The 26,757-nt window shown below is 33.3% G+C and overlaps 1 protein-coding gene across 1 annotated transcript in view; it reads left to right on the forward strand.

Moving 5' to 3' along the window:
• Positions 1-26,757, forward strand: part of mwh (multiple wing hairs) — a 182,178-nt gene that overhangs the window by 150,102 nt on the left and 5,319 nt on the right. Inside the window, exons 4-7 of the mRNA XM_072536856.1 lie at positions 2,289-2,604; positions 14,799-15,065; positions 18,270-18,434; positions 22,019-22,157. Of these exons, the coding sequence (XP_072392957.1) occupies positions 2,289-2,604; positions 14,799-15,065; positions 18,270-18,434; positions 22,019-22,157 (887 nt within the window). The remainder of the gene's footprint in view (positions 1-2,288; positions 2,605-14,798; positions 15,066-18,269; positions 18,435-22,018; positions 22,158-26,757) is intronic.

Consider the following 26,757-nt stretch of genomic DNA (forward strand, 5'->3'; position numbering starts at 1 on the left):
CTGAATAATAGCCATTTTGTTAACTTTTTTTCTTTTTTTTTTATTTATCATTTGAAGGAGTATTTTTCTGAGATGCGTCAGTATCTTCAGAGGTGTCATCCTGAATACTAAAATCTTGGTTTATTTTACTAAGTAGCTTTTTCTTGATTCTTGTAATTCTAGATTTAATTGCTCTTTCGTTCAACCTGAGATATTTCATTTCAGTTAGCATATGTCCCAACCAGTGTATATCCTGTGTGCATTCTAGGGCCAGTTCTACTGGAGTGGAAGAACCGTGAACGTCTTCTAAGAATGCTAGTAATTGGGTGTAATTTAGTACGTATGGTGGTGATGCATTCTGGATAAAGTGTTTGACTGGTTGTAATAACGACTCAATATTAGTAGTTTCTGAAGTGGATTTGTCTAATTTGATAATTTTTTGTTCTTTTTAATTTGCACTGGTTTGGGTTTTGTGAATTCTGTTGGTATAGTTTCTGTAGAAGTGGAGCAAGTTGGGGATGACACTTCCGAGTAAAATCGTTTATTTTTATTATCGGTATCAGTCCTGACTTGAGCATCCATTTCTTCTCGAGATTCGTCATTTAAATGTGTAATTTGATTTTGTTCGGAGCTAGTGAATGTTATTTGTGGAAGAAAATTTTCCTCCATTTGGGGCTTTTGAGTATTTTGTAGATAAGAGGGATTTGAGGTACAGTCAGAGGAAACGTGACCAGCTTGGTGGCATTTGTAACAAACCGGTATATCCGAAAGAAAAATTCGATACGAAATATTTTCAAAATCAATTAGGATGGAGTCGGGTACAGTAAAATTGTCTGTAGGTGCAAAGTAAACTTTTCTTTGAAAACTAAGTACATGGCTGTATTGCGGGTCTTGTATTCCAGCTCTAAGGAAAGAAATCGGAGACATTAATTTAAAACCAAGATTGATTAAAGACTGTTCGATTATGTCATGGGGTATAGATGGACATACGTTGGATAAAACTAATCTATTAGCGGGTGTAATTAGTTTAAGTGCTTTGTTTGTATGTTCTCAAATTTTAATTTCACCATGTTGCCTTAGAAAATCATATACGACTTGTATGCTTAAAAGGTAGATGCATATTCTTCCGTTTGACATTTTCGATAAGAACAGTACATTTTTTGGATGGACTATAGTTCCTACTGCAATGGTGTACTCTTCTGTTCTTATTTCATCTACTGCCGGTAAAATTATGGCCTGGTTTTTTGTTGGGAATTTTTTTAATGGTTGTTCCTTAGTGATAGTAGAATAAGTAATGTTTTGCTGATCGAGATTAATTGATGGACCCCTGTAGTCAAAAGTACCACCTGTCATTTTGTTAAATTTAATCTTCTATCTTTTTTTAAATTTAAATTGAACTTTCATTTCAATAATTTTAATTTGGGTAGCTCTGACTCTGTTTATTTAAAAGTAAATAGTCGATCTAGCAATTAGCAAGATAATGCCAAGAGTTGAAACTAGTTTTTTAAATAATTAATAAATACGAAATATAAATAATTTTCTTCGTATGTATATAAAAACAATGTTTGTAATCAAACTACTGTAAATTTGGAAACTGTACTTAAAGCTATTAACAGACCACTGTACACTGCTTCTATATATTTCGGTTTATTATTTAAATTTACACTGTTACTTCTCAAAAACTGTAAAAGTTGTGAAGCTCAAAATATTTCGACTTGTCTACCTGAAATTTCTCTTTAAACTCCTCCATATGATTTTGTTTAAGGTTTGTCTGATTTTATTAAAGGAATTATTATAGCTTCATGTCAACTACTGGGAAATTTTATTAAGCAGGTTATCCACCGAATTTGAGCTTATGTCTTCTCAAAAAATGAAAAGTTAATTTATTTGACGCTTGACCTCGTTGTATTCAATTTTTGAGAAGACATAACCTCAACTTTAGCGGTTATACACCTTTGAAACAAAATCTTATTTTTGAAAATGATTCTCGGAGTCTAAGTCGGAACGTCAAACATTAGTTAATTAAAAAAATATGATTTTCATTACAATTATTTGTAGTTTAATCCCATATATACATAATATATAACTTAGATATGCTACAAGGAAACGGTTTCAGAACCTTAAAAAGCGAATGGCTCAACTGAGGAGGTGCGATACTATAAAAAATTATAAAAAGAGTCATGTCCATGGAATACTTTTAAAAACAATATCATTGTCTGTAGCTTACAATGGCCTGTTTTATTATAAATACAATTTACTACAAATTTAGCATTAACTTACCATTAATTTAACTTTTATAATAATTGTAGTTTCGTCCAAGAATTTGTCGCAGATCCTCTTGATGGTGTTACAGTCCTACTAGATCTACTTCGTGCTATTCAATTAAGCCAGTCTAATGCCGGCCAAGTACAAAATTGCTCACCAGGCGGAACTACATCTAAACTATCACCTGCCCTTCAACGACGGACTTTATTGGATGAATTGGCATGCCTGCAATGTTTGTATAATTGCTGCGTACGATATTCTGAATCCATCAGAAAGTTAACAGCATCCTCTGCTGGATTATTTACACTGGCAATATGTATCATGAGCAATGTTAACAAATCACGGATTTTGGCTTTACAGGTAAGTGTACGTTTTTTACGTTATTAATTACAAAATAAATAAAAAAACAAAAAAAAAATAATTAAATTCTTTTTATTATTGTAAAACTCAAAATGTTTATTCATCACCATTGTCTTCATCATTACATCATATCTTCGTTGTTATTGATCCGATTTTGACGTACGAGACGTTAAATGAAAGGGGAGGGGAAGGATTCACGATTTGTATACTATAGTTTATCTACGACGAGTAAGTAATTTATTGTTTTAAAGTGGATAATGAATATTGGTCTCTGTAAGAATATATGTTGGTCATAAACGGTTCTTCGATAGCCATTAGGCAACAATTTCCCCTGATTATATATATAAAATATACGGAATGCACTGTATATTCCTAACCCTAGTTGACAGCGTACTTTGAAGGTTCCGTCTCACGATCAACTAATAGGTTTAAGTACAACTCCCTTCATGAAGGTACATAGGCGTGAATCCGTGTGGGAAAAAGTCGATTATCCTTTTTATACTCCGTAAAGAACCATCAAATATTCAACGTTAAGATATGTCAGGTATATTGACAAAGAAAAATAAAAAAAGTACATTTTTAGAGTATATGTAGTTTTAGAGTATATACTTTGGATGTCAAAATTTAAAGTAAATATATTATTTTATATGAAAGGAAAACTCAGCCATCGAGTAAAGACATGATTACCACAATACGCTACGGTAACTTTAGCTGACAGATACGAAAAGCCATAATACAAATAATATAGCAGGCTGTCAGCCGCCATCTTGTGATGTCACACGTCAAAATTTTCCAACTTCCGGGTAGCAAAAGTGTACGTAAACCAGAAGGTTTTGATGGTAAACTTTTCATAATTGTTCACGCTGGTTTTTCTAAAGGATTTGTTTCTAAAGCAAGTTTATTGTTTTGTTCTAAGTCTAAACATATTGATTACCATGGAGAAATGGACAACGACATTTTTACTAAGTGGATAAGGACACAAGTAATTCCCAATTTAGAAGAACCATCGTTGATTGTAATGGATAATGCTTCATATCATAGTGTTCTTTTAGAAAAGCAACCTACCACTGCTTCAAAGAAAGCTGAAATTGTTACCTGGCTGACAACAAATAAAATTCAATTTGACCCAAAATTTACAAAACCTGAATTATTACAAGTTGCAAAAATTAATAAAAAAGAAAATGTGTATGTTATTGACGAGTTACTAAGAGAGCATGGTCATGAAGTATTGAGACTACCTCCTTATCATTGCGAATTCAATACTATTAAATTAATTTGTGCAAATTGCAAGTCATATTACAATAAGCATATTGGTAGGGACGGCTATTCTCATGGTGCTGTTATAAATATGAGGAAAGAGGCGCTTAATCAATGTAATGGAGACATTTGGGGAAAATGTATAAGACATAGTAGTAGTAGTCTCCCGTTTTATACCGCTCGCGGCTTTGGGAGTATAGCAGGGTAGTCTGCTATATCTAGGGCCTACGGTATACAAGGAAGGTAACATGGCCAGTGCTACGCTTCAACCGCCTATTATTACCCCTGGTTTTACCCAAGGTACTCATTTTATTCAGGCTGAGTCGACCTGGGGCCTATAGACATTTTTAAAAATGTCTAATTGTTCTTGCCGGCGGTAGGATTCGAACTCCGGACCACCGGCATGCGAGGCAAGCATCCTACCGCTTGCGCTACGCTTGCCCTATAAGGCCCTATAAGACATACTCATGAAATTATTTAAAAGTGGTGTATCCGAGAGCAAAATATAGTTGATATTGATATTCAACTTATATAATAAATCCTGGAGATAGCTCGGATTCTGAAAGTGAAGGAAATATATAATTTTGATATTTTGTTTTTTTTTCAATTTATTTTAATAATTTAATCATTCAGTCATATTTGTGGAAATAGGTTGTAACAAAGTACAAACCATTCTTTAGACTAAAACAATGAAACCTCTTACACATAACTTTTCACACTTTATTTTGGAAACTACAGAGAAGTTCGATACACAAGTAAAAAAAATTGATAAAATCTAGCTAGTATAAAAAATAAATACTAAGTCTCTAGGTATGCGACATAAGGAAAGTCGTATTATTTTAGCCTAACAGATTGAGCACTAATTTGTAACACCCTTTAAGTTTCCTACAAATTAATGTATTTTCGAAATTTTTCTTTTTCCATTGTTTTTATTGTTTTGTTTTGTAAAGTTTAATTAATTTTTTTTGAGTTGGTAACTTAGTTCGAAAAGCATGCACAAGAGTTTTTTATCTTTTAGGGCATTTTCTTATGCTTAAGTTTAAAAATTGAATGTCAGATGTATACGATGTAAATGTTTAATATTGTATTTTGAATGAAAACTTTTTTTCCATCCAGTAACTGGCTTCGGCTGTTGGATGCTTTGGTGTATAAATAAATAAATAAATATGACAATTTAAGTTGTTTGATCTTGGGTCCATCTTTCTCGACTACAGTACTTCAAATAGAGCATTTCTTCCAATAATCATAATAACGTTGAATATGTAGAAAACTCAAAATTACGTTCAAAACAATTCTATAATAAGTTTTTAACATCCAGTACAATAAATAAACAAAAACAATCACTATAAATACGTTTAACGGGATATCAAACATTTCCTAATTATTTCATGAATCTAGAAAAGACTTACGTTTGATTTAAACGCTTTGATAGATTTAATTCGTACAACTATGATGTGCAAAGATACAGCGAACGGAGTGTCTATATATAAAATTTATATGTGTTATATAAAAAGTATATGTATAACTAAGGTGCTCGGTGGGTTTTTAACAAAAAAACCGTCAATAGCCTTTAACTTAAAATATTTTAAAACTATCATATTTAAATTTTACTTTCCATTTTCATTTGCCGTTACTAATTAGCATCCCTGCGATCGAAGCAAATTGCTGTTCACCAATGCTATGAAGTCACTAAGCGCATCTTGTTAACGCTGACCACAGTATCAATTGTTTAGAAACCCACTCATCAACCACTTCACGCTCACCGAATAGCACGTGTATTATCGGTACTTAATTATTTGATGGAACATCGTGTTTCAGACAAAACCAGTAATTATTAGTTACTTTCGTTTGGATATTTATTACACTCATGGATATATTACATTAATATTAGCATATACAGTTTGATTTCATTTCATGCACTTTTAATTTATATTTTAATACTATAAACCAAAGCGGACCATGCCATAATATAGTCCAGTCTAGCTCGCAAGTATTGTTGTCTTAAAAAAATGGACCATACTACCTAATACATGCTGCCATCTGTTGTAGAGTAGGGGAAATTCATATGGTCCTCTCTGGAATTAAAGTAAAGTAAATGTTGGGTTTAAAACCAAACTTATCTAAAATTTCACAATTTTGTGGGATGGTCCGTTCTGGTTGTCAACGCCTCATATTAGATGTCAATCAGCTAGTTACAACATGACTAATACGTTAAACATAAAAATTAAATGACTGTAAAGTCCATAAAATATCAATAACGAAGATATTTTTGAGATCGGATTTGTTTTCTAATTTAACCCACAACTGGAGACGTGCCGTCTGACAGACTACAGCATAAAGAATTTTTAACACCCTGTACAAATAACTCCACTCATCGGCACATCACTTCATCTATTCTTTATATTATTCGTTGACTATAAGTGACCCGACTTAGGTAAAGAAATACGCACATCTGGAAAAGTTATAACCGAAAACCAGTTTTAGTTAGTCTGTTAGACGGCACGTCTCAGTTCAAGTTACATTGTGTTTCATTGAAAACGTCGCGTATTTGTTACAATCATGGCCGGTCCATAAAAAAAATCCGTTTTACCGATGCTGATTTTGAAGATACAGCTTTGAAGTGGTTTGACGAATTAGATAGTGACGCTAGTGATGTTGATCAAGTACAAGATGATAGCCAGGATGATAGCCAGTTTATTTGGAATCTGATAGCCAGACGGATTCAGAAATTTCTACGGAAAGTGATGATGAAAATATTTCAAAAACATATATTATACAAGGAAATATAATTTAGTAACAAAAATTCCCGTCCTAAAAACAAAAGCATGAAGTCTTGGAGAGGAAGCTGATCCTCTAAAGGTATGGCAGTTATTGTTTGACGAAAATGTGTTATTATGTGTTATTCAGTGGACCAATCATAAATTGAATTTAATCAAAATAAAGTATAATGATTCAAATAAACATGACCTCAAGGATATTGACATAATGGAGATGAAAGCTTTCATAGGACTTTTCGGGATTTTTTATAAATATGTACAGTAACCTAAATAATGAATTTATTCCATTTGGCTTTTACACACTGTATACAGAACTAGTATACGATCACAGCTAGATTACGCGGCTATAGCTTACGACTCAGCATCGAAATTAGTACATAAAAAGATCGACACTATTCACAACACAGCACTCAGAATATGTCTGAGAGCCTTTTGTACAACACTGATTGAAAGTTTAGTTTGCAAAGCAAATGAATTGTCGTTAAATGATAGAAGAGCTTACCTTAGTCTAACGTATGCAACAGAAATTAAGGATAATGCAAAAAATCCTGTCTATAGAAATACTTTTACTGATAATTACCCAAACTTCAATGCAAATAACCGTTCTGTTAAACCTTCCTATAGAAGAATAAAAGACCATTTGCATCTGTTTGATATTGTCATACCTGAATGTCTTCCATACACATATGACCATAATCCACCTTGGATCCAAAACATACCATCATATAACTTTGAACTTACGTCATTTGATAAAAACTCCACTAATCATGATTTAATTATTTCCCATTTTAGAAAAATCCTTAGTCGTTATAAAACCCATACCCGGATATACACTGATGGTTCAAAATCATCCGAAGGTGTGGTAGCGTCTATAGTAACTTCAGAGAAGGTCCTTTAATTCAAACTATCTAATGTTAGTACTATCTATACAGCTGAACTGTATGCTCTCTATCGCGCCACAGAACTAATCAGTCTGACAACAAACTCCAAATATATTATATTAATAGACTCACTTAGTGTCATACAAAGCATCCGACAACTATATCCAAAAAACCCGTTTTAAAAAAAATTAAAACGGTCCTTCTTCAGGCTTATATCAATCATAATGAGATAAATTTCATCTAGATCCCATTCGATATAGGAATAAAAGGCTACGATACTGCTGACCATAGTGCGAAAGACGCGATAGTGAGTGACGTTTCCGAAATCGTAAACACATAGATATCGACGGATATAAAAGCTTATATAAAAGAATCAATCTTAAGTGCGTGGAAAAATAAATTGAATGTGTTGAACTCAAAATTAAAACAAGTGAAACGCAGCATAGAGACATGGAATGTGTTACCTACGTCAAGAAGCCAAGAAATAATAGTAACGCGCCTCAGAATCGGACATACTAGGTTAACGCATGATTACTTAATAAAAAAGTGCGAACCGCCGCGATGTGAAACGTGTAATATGACACTAACAATAATGCACATACTATGTGAATGTCTCCTCTACAATCAACAACGAAGTAACAACAAGATACCAGGGACACTTCTAGAAGTTCTAGGTGCAGACTGCACCTTTAACAATACTCTGAATTTTTTGAAAGACATTAATAAGTACCACAATATTCAATAAACCAAATTGTAATGCAGTAATTGTACCAATGTAATCCATTAATTTTTCTCTAATGGCCATTTGGTCGATGCGATTTTCAAAAGAAAAAAAATTGAACAATTTTTTTAAATAGTACCTATCAACTAAAATTTAATTTTTACTTTTATTTAAATTTACCAAATTTAAGTTCACATCTAAAGACAAAAGTACATGCATTATATACTTTACGATAAAAGCGATGATATAACAAAAAAAAATATATATAATAAATCTGTGTTAGCTTTAAACTATGTTTAAAGAATCATAATTATTTTCAAATGTTAATTAAATTAAGGTGGTGTATTCACTTTTACTGTAATTAAGAAAAAATATTTTATTACCAAGAGTGCAACGTACTAACGTAGAAAAACATAAATTATTTAAATTGCTATTAAACAAGATTAATAGTTATTTACTGGTGCAACTGGCGTGTGCCTAGTGTAATGATTTTGTTTATCAGATGATTCCACTGACTGCTTTTAAAAAATACAATGAATTCTTAAAGCATTGTAATACATTATGCAACTCGTTAATTATCTAATTACTAAATATTTGAACATATTTTTTATTTTTTTTTAGAAAGTACAGTGGCATCCACCATAATGGGTATTAGCGGATGTTGTAAAAAAACAAGTTATATTAAAATTAATTTAATTTTCATTTTCACAAATATTGGCTTGAATCTTATGTGACAGACTGTACTTCTTGCCTCAAAATATTTTGTATCAAAAATGTCATTATAAGTGTGTCATAAAAATTTAGTGAAATGTGTCTTATTGTCCGCTATATTCGCGCTCCCCTAAAACGCCGGTATAACAATGAACAATGTGTTAAAGCGTACTCTTTAATTAGTAATAGTGCTTTTGTAAATATTCTCTAGTTATTAAATGTGTAGTATCGATTGATTACGCTTTATTTTTCTCTAAGTTAAATCATATACTCGGTCCGAACTGTCTAGTGAATTTAGTAATTATTTTTTTGCGAAGTTAGTTACTTTTTGACAGACTAAAAGTGGCTGGAAATTACTATACAACCAAGCACACGTATTCATAGCCAATATTAATAGTAAACAAACTAAATAGTAAATAAAATAGAACTTTGCGAATTACCGACAATCAATATTTATTTATCTGCACCATATAATAAATAGTTATGTTAAATTATAACAACTAAAATATGTTTTTTAAATATATACTACCCGAAATTTGATGGGTTTAGTATACACTTCCACTATTTAGAATAATTTTTCTTTTTTTTTTAAAGAATGAAGTCTGCAATAGTAGGATACTTGAGCTATTAATACTGAGAAGTAGAAATTGTTGTGTTGTAGGTTTCCGATAATGAATCTGTCAAAATATGCCCGAGCTAAGCGAATGGAGTATATCAATCCAAACACATAGGGAATCATCGCCGTGAAGTCTACTTACATATATCGAAGGAAACTCTTTAACAGTCCATGGTGCTAAAATATTTGGTATTGTACCCGCAGGGAAAAAGAATTTAATAAGCTTTCCCCCAACAATTGGTGGAGATCAGACAAAGTTCCAACAGCGGAGGTTTTTAAAAAGTTACAGACATAAAAATTGCCAAAAATAGGGCATACAATTAAATAATGGTTAACGGTGACTTGTATGGTTACCAACAAATTATTGCAGAAAACCTTATCTTAAGCTTATAGTCTGCATATCATTAATAATGACATGCAGATAATTAATTCTACAATAATTTGGTGACGACTTAACATTACATATTTCACATATAGGTGGATCACTTTTAGACAATAAATATGAATTAGGAAGTCTCGTATATCCAGTTCCTAATCTCGTTATCACTGATTGTTCTTCTCTGTTCCTAGTTGAGAGTTCTTAAGCTGTAACGTCATTTTTAGTTTGCTTTAGTGATGTTTGAGAAGATTATCATTAATTTTCACTAGCACAAAACTCGATTCTTAATAAAAGCTTTTATATCACTCGCGGTATTTCGATACTCGGCTTTTTCTATATCGGCACATATAGCAATTTCACTCGGTCACTGTTACGCTCTTTCGTTACCTGCAATGAAAATATGAAATGGAACCCATATAAATCTGATACTTCTAGAATTTTCTTAAGCCTGCATGAGTTCTAGTTATATCAGTTTCTCAAGGGGACCTGTTTAAGGGTTTGAAGGGCGCTTAGTGGGTCACTTAAGATAGCAGAGTTGTTGTTTTGATGTTTAAGGGAAACTATGTAAAACTTGCTAATGAATAAGTTTTATTAGTAGTTGTCTGTAATTGGGATATATGTGGTGTGTTAGAAAGCCTCTGAGTATTAGGTTTCATTGTTGATTTTATTACAAGACATGTGTTTAAAAATAATACGGATCTGACCAGTAATTAAACAGGTAATAAAACTAAAATAAATATATCTCAGCTCGTACCTTATTGATGATTACTAAATTACAAATCAACTAAAAACTGGTTTATCACGTTATATTAATCAAAACTAATTATGATGTATTCACGTAAGGTAGACCGGGGTCAATTGAAACAGGGTACAATTAAAACAGCCGCCATATTGGTAGTATTCTGTGATTAAAACCGCGCGCGCTTGTAGCAAACGCAGCGCCTCTAGGAGCCCGGTGTCTCTATCAGTCAGCCATTGATTGTCGTTTGCATCAGCGGCGGCCGGCCAGGTGAAGTAGGTGAAGGTGAGGTTCACCAAAAAAATATAATTAAATTGAGACAAATAAATAAAAAATGAAAGCAACATTATTATATCTAAATTCTGAAATCAATTATTTATTCCCTTTTAATTAATCTAAAAATTAAAAAGACAACTAGCTTTATTAGCGGTACGTACTTGTCGGTCAAGTCCTAACCTGTGTCACTAGCCGTGTACTGAATCTTAGAGGAATAGGTAGGTGAATATAATTTTTGAAATGCATCTGCAGAAGCGTTCACGGTTGCCATGGCAACGTGACGTCAGCCTATCCTTAGTGATAGCTGAGAAAACTGGTGAGTGCAGTTCCGTCTATAAATATAGGTATTATTCGTCTTCACCCACTGTTGGATGTATATTTGGTATTCCTATTTTTCGGAAATTTCTCTCAGCGACAATATTTTGAAATTTAGTCTATTATATAGATATTTTTTATATAGTATAGTGTATAGTATAATATTTATTAGTTTAGTTTAGTCACAGTATTAATTTTATTTGTTTAGTGCACTTTATTAATACATTTCTCTGTGGTTTGTTTCGGATTTCGGATATAAAGTGTTCTCGTGGATTTCGTTTGGACAAAAATAATTTTAGAGACATAAATCCAATTAATGACTTCTTCTTCTTCTTCCTATGCCGTCTCCATTAACGGAGGTTGGCGACCACATTTCTAAAAGCTTCTCTGTCTTTTGCATCGTGGAATAATTCGTCTACAGTCATGTTTGTCCAGTCTCGAATATTTTGCAGCCATGACTTCCTCTTTCTACTTATTCCCTTTTTGCCATCGACTCTACCCTACATGATGACCTGCAGAAGACTATATTAAATGGTGGCTAAATTAATGACTTGGTGTGTAATATATTAAAGACTCCGTTTAGGCATTGGAAAAATGAAGATAAAAGGGATGTTCTTTTACATGGTCGACCAACCAGTATTTTAAACATCTGCGTCTTATCCAGAGTGGTCGGCTGCAATCTGACTCAGAGTGGGCGGCTGAATCGAAACTCACCAACCCGTTTAAGCAGGCGTGGTGTTTTAATCGTCAAAAAAATCCTCAATGAAATTTCAAGGTTCAGAACTAAAATACCCCAGGCAAACAGAACGAATCGTATCTAGTATAAGTGCCCTAAAAAACTGTTTTCAAGTTATTAGGGCCCTAAACTCTATACATTTTTTTTAACAAATTTTTAATGAGTTTTGGGCGCGACGTAGGTACCAAAACTACTTTTGGTCCGGCAAGCTTTCCTCATCTTCACCACTTTTTTAGGCCACGAGCCGCCGCTGGTTTGCATTAGATGCGTACATTCTCGTTAGCGTGATTTACCGCTACCGAAGTAAACTTTTGCACTAAACAACAAAAGGTGACGCAACATATCGGAACGTAAGTATGCAGCTTCGACTATTTTTGTAGTTAAATTGGCATTTCTTGTTTAGGGAGGACAGTTTAAATTATTACTATTGTCCTAGAGTGAAAAGATATTTAAGTGTTTACGAAAAAATGTCTCGTGGGGACGATTGAAGAAGCCTATAAAGAGGTTACTGAAAATAACACGTCCATAAGATCAGCTGCAGCTAAATTTAATCTACACTACGTGTCATTAAGTAGATTTATCAAAAAAAAAGAAAAAAGCAATTGAGCAAGGATTCGTTACTCCAGTCACAATGGGTTATCATTGCGTGAGACGAGTATTTGACATAGACCAGGAAAAAAGCATTGCTGGATACACAATCAAAGCGGCACATATATTTTACGGGTTACCGCCTAAAGAAATTCGGAAATTGGCCGTGAAATATTCGTTGAACATGCCTGATACCTGGAGACAAAATGCTATGGCAGGAGAAGATTGGTTCTCTGGATTTATGAAACGCAATCCAGAACTTTCAATCCGCTGCGCTCAAGTCACAAGTCTTTCCAGAGCAACCAGTTTCAATGTAACGAACGTAAAACATTTTTATGATAACCTGGCTAATGTAATGGATAAGTACAAATTTGAACCAAAAGATATATATATATATATATATATATATATATATATATATATATATATATATATATATAATATTGATGAAACGGGGGTAACGACGGTTCAAAAACCTAGTAAAGTTGTTGCCGAAAAGGGGACAAGACAGGTGGGAGCACTTACATCCGGAGAGAGGGGAACATTGGTGACCATAGCTTTAGCCGTCAATGCTATCGGTAACAGTATACCGCCCATTTTTATTTTTCCACGAAAAAGATACAAGGATTACTTAGTCCGTGACGGGCCAGTGGGGTGTATTGGAGCGGGAAACGCGAGCGGGTGGATGCAAGAGGAAGAGTTCTTGGTATACCTTAATCATTTTCAAAAGCATACTAACGCTTCAACCGAAAATAAAGTATTTCTTTTACTTGATAACCACCAGTCGCACATAAGTATACGCTGCTTGGATTTCTGTAAAACAAATGGCATTATCGTCTTGTCATTTCCGCCGCACTGTTCGCATAAGTTGCAACCTCTGGATCGTTCTATCTACGGTCCCTTCAAAAAGGCTTTCAATTCAAGTTGCGATTCTTGGATGAGAGATAATCCAGAAAAAACGATGACAATTTACGACATACCCAGCATAGCTAAATTATCTCTACCGTTGGCCCTCACGCAATCAAATATTATAGTTGGATTTGCTTGCACAGGCATATATCGCTTTAACAGAGACATATTTACGGAACTAGATTTTGCACCTTCATATGTTACGGATAGACCAGCTCTTAATAACACGACACCATATGCCACTGACGTTCTTCAAGAAGCACCTACTGAAGATCCTCTACATACTAAGAGAGCTGATATCTTGCCAACATCACCACAAAATCACACACCGCCAGCGTCTCCAAGCACTTGCATTGCTCAAGCATCGCAGGTTGTATTTTCACCAGAAGCAGTTAGACCGTTGCCGAAAGCGCTCCCTAGAAAAACAATTGGCAAACGAAAAGTGAGGAAGTCTGCAGTTTATACAGATACGCCGGAGAAAAATGCTATCCAAGAGGAATATGACGCAAAAAAGAAAAAACAGGTTAAGAAAAAGTGACTGAGTTAAACGACGAATCAGATACAACTTTTAGAAAATACAAGAAAACCAGAACAATGCCAGAACAATCAGCAACAGAGTGATAGCGACGAAGAGGATGATTGCTATTGTCTGGTTTGCTTGGAAGCATATCGTAGTAGTCGCCCTGGAGAGAAATGGGTGCAGTGCACTGAGTGTCGTCATTGGTCCCATGAAGAGTGTACTCGCCAAGAAGAACTATACGTATGCCACAATTGTCTTTCAGAATAAAAAATATTTTATATTGTATGTTTTTCACTAGAATAAACACTATTTTTCTATGTCTTAGTGCTGTTTCAATTGTCCCAGGTATCTGTTTCATTCGTCCCTGCCACGGGGACAATTGAAACAACTTGACAAGTTCAAGTTTTTATTTAATATCTTATTAATGACATTATATAGACAAAATATAATGATATATGTGGAAACACAATAGGATACGCTTTTTATAACTAATTTTGTAATTTAGAAATTTGCGATAGATGCGGAGAATAAAAATCAAAATGCAGAAATGTTTCAATTGTTCCCGGTCTACCCTACTGATATTTCATGTAATAAATTGTAACTATTTATAAACAAACTGTTGATAATTACTGCATAAAATTTCCAAATCTGTTGAGACCAAATTGAGACCAAAATAAACACGCCTTTCGGTGGCTCATTCAGGGCCGAACTCCAATATGTTTTCTTTCTTACCATCAATGAATACTCTAATAGTTTTTAAATTTTTTAGTTACTTAGTAAAGCTTGCGAACCTCCAACAAATTGTCATTCTGCTGTATCTGAGGCCATGTCCACTCTTCGATTACGATTTGGTGAACCCGTACGGTTTAGATTTCTTGTTGGAATGTTGAGTTCAGCAGGAAGCCATACAGAACTGCTAACATCAGGGCTGAAATTTCTAAATTCACTTTTAAATACGGCTGAGTCTGTTCAAAAAAGAGTTTATTTACAAGCAGAACTAGAACAGGCTGGATTTGATTTGGCAATGATTAAAAAGGTAAAACAATATTTTAAATAATTTATACTATTAAATTGATATAAGGTTGAATGCTCGAATAAATGAACTTTGATAAAATAAAAGGCAGATATCGAGCACAGTTTACTAATTAAATCTTGCCCAAGTATTTTCGCTTCCTAGAGCATCTTCAGGGGCATCTTAAATAAGTCAAGAAACTTTTTTTTAACTGAAGAAAAGTAATTAACTTCGATAAAAAACTCGAAGTTGATGGTTGATAAAAGTTGTCAATTGACGAAGTCAGTCTAAAACTTTAATCACATAAAAACTTTTATCAACCATCAACATCGAGTTTTTTTATCGAAGTTAATTAATTTTCTTCCGTTAAAAAAACGTTTCTTGGCTTATTTCAGATGCCCCTGAAGAGGCATTTCTGCTTTTGGAAGCGAAAGTAATTGGGCAAGATTTAATAGTTAAAACTGTGCTCGATATCTGCCTTTTATTTTATCAAAGTTAATTTATAGTACTGGTTATTTACTTTTTGTTCTGTTTATTAATTTGGAGTTTGTATATACAGGGTGGGTCATAACTATTGGGACATAGACTAAGGACAGGTTATTTCAACCAAAATATGGCTATTGGGCCAAATATGCCTTAATAAAATGTTGCTGAGAAAAAAGATACAGGGTGATAAAGTTAATTTTTGTTTTTCGTTTTTTGCTAATAGTTTCCCTGTATATTTATAAATTGCTATCAAAATTGGCACAGAGGCATAATCTTAGAAAAGAAATAGTATTTTATTTACAATTTTACGTTTTGTCATAGAGGGCGCCACGTGGATCATTCCTAATGATCAAATTGAGTCTAAACTTTTTCTGATGAAACTTTTTAGTAATTTTTATTAGAAAATATGACGTAAACATTATTTTTACGTAAAATTAGTACTCTTGTTTAAACATGATAATTTCAACCGTTTTCGATAAAAACTCAGTCGAACTGCTTAGAGTCTTAAAAAAGGATTTCAAATATTATTTCATTTATGAAAAGTATGCTTTGGACTGTCAGATAATTGTTGTTGGTAAATGTCATTTGTTCAGAGTAAATTATTTTTGATGTGACAGTGTAGTGTAATGTTGCATTTTTTAAAAGTAATCATTACTTTTTTTGATTGAAATGCCTCGTCACAATCATTTTACTAATGAAGAAATGCGATTTCAATAACTATTGGGACATAGACTAAGAGCAGGTTATTTGGACCAAAATATGGCTATTGGGCTAAATATGCCTTAATAAAATGTTGCTGAGAAAAAAGATACAGGGTGTTAAAGTTAATTTTTGTTTTTTGTTTTTTGCTAATAGTTTCCCTGCACAGACGCATAATCTTAGATAAGAAATAGTATTTTATTTACAATTCCACTATCAAATACCAAACTAATAAACAAAGTTGCAACTAACGTAAGGTTTCCGTTTTGACGATAAATCAAAACTAAACACACTTTAACTTAAAAGAACTCACAAAACTCAAACTAAATGTTCTACATGGTCTCCTTCGATTTCTATGCCTTTTCTAATTCTTTTTATAAAGGATTTTCGGACGTTAAAAAAAATATTATTCTGTCCCCTTATAAGATTAGCTGCATTTTGAATGTATCTCCAAAGTTCGTCTCGTGTATTAATTTCATTGGCATAAACTAAAGACGTCATATGTCCCCAAAAATAAAAATCTAGCGGGTTGTACTCAGGACTTCTTGGTGGCCATTGAAAATCACTGCCTCTGCCAATCCATCGTTGAGGAAATACGTCATTAAGATGATTTCTAACAGCTAATGAAAAATGAGGTGGCGCTCCATCCTGCATAAACTACATTTTTTTTCTTACATCCAGTGACAGATTATCTAAAATATCACTAAGAGTATTTTCCAAAAAGAATAAATAAGAATCTCCATTTAAATTCGGAGGAAGAACATAAGGCCCTAGTAGTTGGTCGCCCATAATGCCACACCAAATATTCAATTTAAACTCATGCTGAAAATGTCTAGCTTTAATAGCATGCGGGTTTTCTTCTTCCCAATAATGACTATTTCGCCAATTAAAAACCCCTCGTCTGGTAAAAGTTGCTTCGTCGGTGAACATGTTATTCTTAATAAAGTGTCTGTCATTGCGATGTTTATTCAGAATACGTTGGCAAAACTGTAACCGTCGTGGAAGATCTGTTGGAAGTAAATTTTGAACAGGAGTGAAGTGATAAGGATGGAGGTTCTCTTTTTTAGAATTTTAACAATAGACGACTGACTTACTCCTGTTGCTGCTGATAGATGTCGTGAACTTATTTCAGGATTTTCATCTACTCGAACCAAAAGTTCATCTTCTTGATTAGGTGTGATTTGTTTCGGCCGACCACCCCGATTTTTAGTGTGAAATGACCCAGTTTCACCTAAACTACGATATAATCTTGCAAAAGTTTTGTGATTTGGTTGCTTTCTGCTTGCGTATAACATTCCATACCTTCTGGCTGCCGAGCGACCGCAAAAATTTTCTTGTGCGTATACGCAAATCATATCTCGCATTTCTTCATTAGTAAAATGATTGTGACTAGGCATTTCAAACAAAAAAAGTAATGATTACTTTTAAAAAATGCAACATTACACTACACTGTCACATCAAAAATAATTTACTCTAAACAAATGACATTTACCAACAACAATTATCTGACAGTCCAAAGCATACTTTTCATAAATGAAATAATATTTGAAATCCTTTTTTAAGACTCTAAGCAGTTCGACTGCGTTTTTATCGAAAACGGTTGAAATTATCATGTTTAAAAAGAGTACCAAGTTTACTAATTTACTTCACTTTTTTACTTTAAAAATTACTAAAAAGTTTCATCAGAAAAAGTTTAGACTCAATTTGATCATTAGGAATGATCCACGTGGCGCCCTCTATGACAATTCGTAAAATTGTAAATAAAATACTATTTCTTGTCTAAGATTATGCCTCTGTGCCAATTTTGATAGCAATTTATAAATATATAGGGAAACTATTAGCAAAAAACAAAAATTAACTTTAACACCCTGTATCTTTTTTCTCAGCAACATTTTATTAAGGCATATTTGGCCCAATAGCCATATTTTGGTCCAAATAACCTGTCCTTAGTCTATGTCCCAATAGTTATGACTCACCCTGTATATCTTTTTTCTATATTTTTTTAAATCTTTGGCTCAAAGCTAAAACTTTTATGTTTTTTAGAATATTGGTGTGAATGTTAACGCATGTGAAACTCTTTTTGATGAAATGGATATATTTGAAAAGCACTTCGTCGATATTGAAAACCTTACAATTCGTACAGAAAGTGCAGAAAAAGAAAATGATAATCTACGCGATAGGCTAGCCGATTTGGAACAGAAAATTCAGGTACAGTGTATTTATCTACATATATTTAGAGCTCTTTACCCTTTTATAATACCATACTTTTGTATATTATTTGATTAAGTAGATACTGTTTGCTAATAAGTTTATGGATAACTGTATTTATATGTGTTGTTATTTGATGAAAATATTTACTTAACATAGAAAGTAAGAACAAATCTGCTGAGCTAGATAAATTATTTAATAATATCATTTAAATAAAGCAATAATAATTAAAAATAATAGCAATTAAGTCAAAAAATAATTAATAAAGAGAACTGATACGCAAATTTAATATCAACGTTTTTAATCTTGTCCGTTTGATACAATCACTATAATTTTTAGTTTACTGTTTTTTTTTTATTATTTACAAACTCGCATCAGCCTGTAGGACTATTAGCAAAAAAAGAAAAATAATAAATCCATAGAATAGTACATTTAAATTTTGTAAAAATTGTTTATTGCTTTCAAATATTGAATAAACATTCTGGCACCGCACTTTAAGAATAGTTCTTTTAAATCATCATCAGATGTCTATGTCTAAGGCAACTATAACCGAGTACTTTCGCCTGTTTTTTTATACCATTTGCTATTTCGGGGATTTCAAGGTTTAATTCATATCAATCTAAGAGCGTTATTTTAAATGGCGTCTAAAACTTTTAGAGTTGTTGTTGAAACAGACGAGTCAGCAAGGTATCCATAATCGATCTTGGAGCCGATCAGATTCTTAAATATTGTGAGTATAGTCTACCGCCCGCTTTGCAGTTCTCACCAGAAAGACGTTTCAAGAGATTTAGTCTTTTGTGACATTAAACGTAGATATTCAATTGTTTTTAATTATTCATTTGTCTGATCCCCAAGTTTTAAAGTAGGTATTTCCTTTATCTTCTTTGGTTTCTTTGGGCATATGATGCAGCGAGTTTTAGATGAAGAAAGTGGAAAACCACTCCTTTTAGACCATGGTATAAATTTATCGAGTTGATCTTATAGTAATTTGTCCATACTCTATATATTGTTTTCCTTTTAATATATGATAATATCATGCGCTACAATCTTGCTTGAATGTGTTTATTCATTGATTTGATTAAATTAATAATAGCTATAAAGAAAAGCGTCGGGCTGATTACCGAGCCTTGAGGTGTGGCATTTTTTGATATTCCACATACGATACGATAGAAGGCCCTCTATTTTCACCTTGAAATTTCTATTTAGAAGAAACTTTTTAAAAAAGCAAGTATTATTTCTTTATAGCCCCATTATTCCAATGTTGATATTATCTTGTGATACCAAGACATATCAAGTGCTTTGTGCAGATCAAAATTAATTGCAATACATTTTTGGTTCCTACAGAAGGCATTTTTAATGTTTGTTTTTATATCTTCTAAATTCTCGGTTGTCCATTTTAAGGGACGAAATCTAGATTGTTCATTAATTATTTTCTTCCAGACACCACAATAAACGTTAGAACTTTATTTGTTATAATTAAAATAGTATGGTATTGAATTATTTAAAATTACAAAACTCACTGTGTCGAAGTAACAGCTAAGAGTGGTTTTCGTCGTCTAAGATGCTAATTTATAACTTGCCTATAAAACGCAGAGTTGCTGTTCCAGGGCTGTTGGCCTCTCCAAGGGTTTTCTACAAGTCAGCGGTTTCTGCGGGAACTGAATGATGAAATGTAAAGTCGGTGAATTTCAGCTAGTTTAAGGTTATTATTTTGTCATATTAACAGCTCCCCTTATTAATAAAAAGCCAATGCTATTGCTTTGACCTTTAATGTCTCTGCTTTCCTCCAGATTCTTGTTGGGCATTAGATCGTCTTCTCTCATAGGGTCACAGCATCTGTTTTTTAGGTGATATTTAGATATTTCTTGATTTTATCTCTTGTGTGAACTCTGGTACTGCAGATGAATGCGCTACATTCGGGAATTAATCCTAAAATTGAATTTGATTATTTGTGGAGTGACGTCTTTTCTTGCACACTTGATTGGTACTATTATTGGATCCGAAATAGTTAGTAACCATAAATTTCGGTCAATATCTTGCACATTGTAACCTTTTGCCAAGAGCATCGACATTGGGCAAGTTTTTGGCAAACCGTTGAAAGGTTTCAAATCTAGACTTCACATATGGCATAGATGCCTATGGGATACGGAAGAAAGTCTGCACAGATTCTTTGGTTTTGACTGATCTGTTTACATTTTTTGGTGTTCATGGGTAATACATATAAAATTGAATACGCGCTAATTACGATAAATTAACCCCGATTGTCAGCGATATTGCAGTTCAATAGTCCAACCCATCAGCAGTTTCGACACATACTGCAGACAGGTCGTCATCAATTAATTTCTTATAGATACTGTAAATTTGTATTTTACAGCCAGTTGCAATTTAATTAAATAAACTGCTGTTACTCTGTTAGTTCTACCTTTAAAAGGGCCTTTTTAAAAAGCACCTTCGAGAGTAACAACCCTTAAGTCGCTATATTTTTATGTACAGTTGAAAGTATATGAGGAAAACCAGTTTGATTATCTAATTTTAGTATTAAATATAAATGATGTAGGGTGTAAATTTCGGAACCAATTAATGTGATTTTGGGGACGAAAACAATTTTTGAATCAAGCTGATAAGCTTGAAGTTTTATTATATCAATATACTGAGCTATATTTGACGTATAACATTAAAATTATGAAAAACTTTATATACTTAGGATCGCTAGTTACATGCAATATTAACATTGGCGAAGAAAGGCAAGAAGAATATTCATAGCCAATCAAAGCTACCATGGCTTAATTAAACAACTAAGAGCAGGTAATATTACAAGAAAAAGCTAAGTGCCAATTATATAAAACCTTAATATGACCAGTTATTTACATATGGATCTAAAACCTGGACATTTGGCTCATTCTGAAGGATAAATCTTGAGCAAGATATATAAAAAAGTAAAAGCAAATTGTATGTAAAGAAGAAGATATACCTTAGTAACCTTAAACAGGCCCAGATCCAAAAAGGGTTGCATATCAAATGATGATAAAGAGACAACAATTTACAACTAGTTTTTTTTAAGAAATGAAAGTTGTTGATTTCTGACAAGTGTGAGATTTATTACACAAGGGAGGCAAAGGTAACAATTAAACCAGCAAATTTGCCACATAATGAATGAATGTTGTTGATTCTGCTAAAAGTAAAGTTTGTTATATGAGCCACACGAGCCAAGGATAACAATCTACACAAGTCAAATTGGAATAGCTTTAATTATAATAATTGTGATAGTTAAGTATTTAATAAGTTAAAATAAGCAAAGATATGCAATATATGCATCTACATATATATATTTTGCATATATTCCGCTCTCTACTAATAACCAATACAAGGTAATCTCAAACTAATGGTACGAGATATGAAAGCATGCACAGAAAACTTGAGCTACTTTCTACTTACCTCAGAACACTCAGTAGTTCCACAAATATTATTGAATATTTATATTATCAAAAAAGTAATAACATATCTTTTTATTATAAATTACCTTTTTGAGAAAATATGATAGTTAATCATCCTGAAAACATTTCTAAGTAAATTTTTTGTTTAAGGTTTTACAAGAAGAAAAGGGTATTTTAATTTCAATGGATCAATGTTTGAGAGACAAATGTAGTGAACTTCGAGAAGAAGTACAATCTTTAAAATCCTCTCAATCCGTAGACCCTTCATGTAGATCATCAAAGAATCCAGGTATCTATAACAATATATCCTTACAAAAATATCATAACAATATTTTTAATAAATAAGGTTTGTTGACAATATTTTGTTAAAGTATTTAATGAAGTGATAATTAGCGACAGTCGGGGTGCTGTTTTCTTAACTCTAATATGTTTTCTTAAATATTCCATACCTATCCTTAAAACTCTATAAATATTTTAATAAACAATTAATAAATGTTGAAACTTCAGTTTGATAAGTGCATAACAGGAATACTGTTTCTGTTCACTGTTATAGTTAATAAGCTAATTTTTTCCATTTTAAAAGAATGTGTTACAGTCACTTTTTAAATATTTCCTTGTTTTATTTTTACACTGATTTGAAAAACTAAAACTAAACTCTAAAACTAATTGTAAATAAAGATTCTTGGTTAGTTTTCCAACATAAATATTAAATTGTTCACTCGATAGGTGAATCACAGTTTTTTTAAACAAGTCGCACAAATAAACATATTGGAATTTGATATGTGAAGTTTGTTATTTTCAATGCACCTTAAAGTAAATATTCTTATGCACTTCTTACATTGTATACCTAATGAATGCATAGAAACATTGAAAGTACAAAAATAACACAATCCAGAAGATATTTCTTGATTTTTAAAATTAATAGCTTCTGTCAGATCCTTCTTGCTTTGAATTTCACCCAAGAAAAATGATTGAGGGGAATGCGACGTCCTTTTCTGCTGATTTTCCAGTTTCTGTTCTGTCTTGCGTTCCTTGTTTACTTCACTTCAATTTTTAACTGTATTTTCCTTCATTCTACTTACTATGTGTTCATCTTCATTACTGACGATTTGATCCTGTTCTGTCCTTTCTGCCAGTACAATATCTAATGGCATATTGTCAATGTCGAAATTGTAGCCAATTGAGTCCTCGGCTATAATTTCAGTCATATTGGTTTCTTCCAAAATTTGCTGACCGTGCAGATCTCCATAATTCAGCATCTGTTCTTGATTTACCTTGTCAACGTCTTCATTTTCTTGCACATTGTTCTCAACTGCAGGTATGTATTCTGCTTCATCAACAGTTCTGTTGGTCGTAATAGATCCTTGCAATCTATGACCACCTCGTGTTTTTGATCCACCTCATGGTTTTGGTCCACATCGTGTTTTTAGTCCACCTCGTGGTTTTGTTACATCTTGTGGGTTCCGTCCACCTCTTGGTGTAGATTTTCTAGTATTGCTAGTAGTTGAACTCATGTTTTGATAATACTGGTTTACTTCTTTGACTGAAACACTTTTACCAGCAGTTATTAGAAGACATATTTTTTTTGCCCTCGTAACGTTTTGCAAGTCATTTTCACAAATTTTTTCTACGTATAATTTAAATTCTTTTCCAATATGTTTATTTATTTCACCCATTGGTCTAGCATACAAGGGAAGTTTTAGCAATGCCTTGTTTCTGTCAGACTCCTTTTTGAGATTACGAGCTGCAGTGTTCTTTCCGAGGTGTAGGGTTGCTTTGAGAAGTTGGCAAAATACTGATTTTGGCATAGATACTGTCTTTTTTCCTCCCTTAGTCGCTCTCCGCAAACTCTTTTGCAATCGTGATATCAATATAAAGTTACGAATACGAATGCTGCGGTGTTATGTCTTTTCTACCCTGTTGTATGGAGTAGAGGCTTGGACACTAAAACAGTTGACCACAAAAAACATCGAAGCTTTCGAGATGTGGTGCTATAGGCGCATTCTCAGAATATCATGGATGGACCGCGTCACTAACACGCAAGTACTCCAAACTTTAGACAAAAGATGCGAAATTCTAAATGAGATAAAAACTAGAAAGATGGAATACTTGGGGCACATTGTGAGGTGAAAAGTACGAACTTTTAAGAAATATCATGCAGGGCAAAATTAAGGGCAAAAGAAGTGTGGGAAGAAGAAAAATATCGTGGCTTCGTAATCTACGTGAATGGTTCGGGTGTAGTTCGATTGAACTTTTTAGGCGCGCTGCTAACAAAGTCGCAGTGGCCATGATTATTTCCAATCTCCGCTAGGAGTGGCACGAGAAGAAGAAGAAGTCGCTCTCCACTGGGTTAAAATTTGGCGCCAATATGTTTTAAGACTGACAAAATACCCCACATCCAGCGGTTGCAGTAAGTGGGTAGAGTTTAGAAGGAAAAATATTAAACGAACATTATGTTCCCTTGCAAGTGTTAATGTCTTTATTGAAATATATGCTAACATGTTGTCGCCTATCGAGATCTTTCTACCTTTGTTTTTGTTGGCGTACGGTAGAAAATGTATCTCAAACGAGTCATCAAATAGATAATTTTCAATCCAGTCCGATTTTGAGGTGATCAACTTCGTACCATTAGATGCACCAAAAAGTCAATCCGACCACTTCAGACTACCTTTCATTATTACATATGGAGGTAAAAACTCCCTCTCTCTATCTCTCTCTCTTATGATTCTCTCTAAATTCCTGCACCCTCTTCTGAATAAAAGTTTTCTTTTTGTTGGAATGTCATGGAACCCTGTTTCATCGTAATTGTAAATATTGTTGTCTGCGACATCAAAAATTTCCATCTCCAAGTTATCAAAAAGACTTACTTATTATTTCTTCATTTACTTGAGCCCTCCTTCTCGAAATATTCGTTTGAAACCGTTGAGCAAGTTCTATGCGGTTTCTCTCCAAAAATAATTGGCTCCAATCCCAGCCTGGTAAATTTTCCTTAAACTGTGATACTTTTCTCCCTTAAAAATTTAGGGATTTAGGGAAATTAAGAATCGTGAAAGGAAAAAGGGTGATAGGATGCCTAAACCCGATGCTATGGTCAAAAGAACTATCAAATTAAAGAAAGCATCTCCTCTTTAACTCCATCTTTAAAAGTATAGTGCTCTATGGATGCGAAACATGGCAACTTACTAAATCCCTCGAGCGACGCCTACTTGCATTGGAAATGGACTTCTGGAGAAGATCAGCTAGAAAATTAAGGCTTAATAGAATACAAAATGACCATATCAGAAATATAATGGGAGTCAAGTCAACCATCATTGACGAAATTCAAAGGAGACAACTGGTATGGTCATGTGAAAAGAATGAAAGAAACCAAATTTTAAAATGGACGCCAAGGAAAAGAAGGAAGAGAGGAAGGCCAAAACAATCCTGGCTGGGCGGCATTCAGAAGGCAATGTCGGAAAGAAACCTTCAGCCTGGCGAATGGAATGACCGACGTAGCTGGAAACTGGGAACCGGAAGGCGGAGAACGCTATAAAAAACTGGAAAAAAAATTAGGTAACTTTGTGCAATGCATCTTATATCAAACAAAGATATTGGAATTGCACTATCACTTAAAGAAATAACATGCTTGGCTATCGACTTTTCTTCTTGAGAAAATACTGTAGGTCTTCCTACGTTTTTTGAATGATTTCGTTTTAATTTATATCGAATTGTATTACGTGGGATATCGTATTGTTTTAAGGCCTGCCTTTCACTCAGCATTCCACTTTTAACCTGTTCTAGTTTGTACTGTTTGTAGGTGTTGCTCTGTATATCAACTTTTAAAAACCATACCGACGGACCCCAGTAAGTAGACTGTGTATCTGTTTTCTCGGCATTTCGGGAAATCCTGAAATACAAAATTATAAAATTAAATTCAATAAATAAATTTTCCCGCAATTTTAAATCGTCAGGGTAACTTTGAACCAGTTTTAATGTGGTGCAAAATTAGCCTGAAATCATATAAATTATCAGGCTGGCCAGTATTTGCTGCAATTCCGGGTTATTTAAATAAAATTTGAAACTCTGAGAAGCAGGAAAGTGATCCTAAATCATTAATAAAATAATTAAAATACCCGGCATACTTACTGTTTCAACAGAATCGCTATAAGTAATCACTTTGAATTATTGTTTACAACATAGCACTTTACAGACCATAAAAACTCAAGATTGACACAACATAACATATCAGACGCCTTCAAACTAAACGGAAATGTCAGTGACAGAGACATCTATTGTAATTTATCCAAATTAAAGAGTTTTAACAGCAAGAGTACTACTTATAACGTACTCTAATATAAAAAAAAGTAAATGGTGCAAAGTTAGACCCTGTGGATCAAAGTTACCCCGAATGACTGTAATATAAGCTATGTCGTGTGTCATTGCCAATATTCAATAATATAATTAGCGTCATTTCATGTCAACCCCGTCTTTTATCTTTTTTTTATATATATCTTTTTCTATTATCTTTCGTAATGACACGTAGGCCAAATACAAATCTTCTTCTTAGAGTGCCATATCCCTACGGAACGTCGGCGACTACCATGCTTATAATATTGATATACTGATCTCGGTCTTGCGCTACGTGTAGCAATTGGTCCGCTGTCAAACCTGTCCACTGCCGCAAATTCCTCAACCAAGAGAGTTTCTTCCGTCCTATCCATTTCTTTCCTTCGATTTTACCGTTGAGAATTAGACGAAGGAACTCATATCTTGGTCCTCTGATTATATGTCCAAGATATTCTAGTTTACGCCTCTTAATAATATTTAATAGAGTTCGTTGATGTCCCATTCTTCGAAGAACTTCTTCGTTTCAGGTTCTGCTAGTCCATGGAATTTTTAGTATCCTTCGA

This window comes from Diabrotica undecimpunctata, chromosome 7 (assembly GCF_040954645.1).
Source record: "Diabrotica undecimpunctata isolate CICGRU chromosome 7, icDiaUnde3, whole genome shotgun sequence".
Lineage (NCBI taxonomy): Eukaryota > Metazoa > Arthropoda > Insecta > Coleoptera > Chrysomelidae > Diabrotica > Diabrotica undecimpunctata.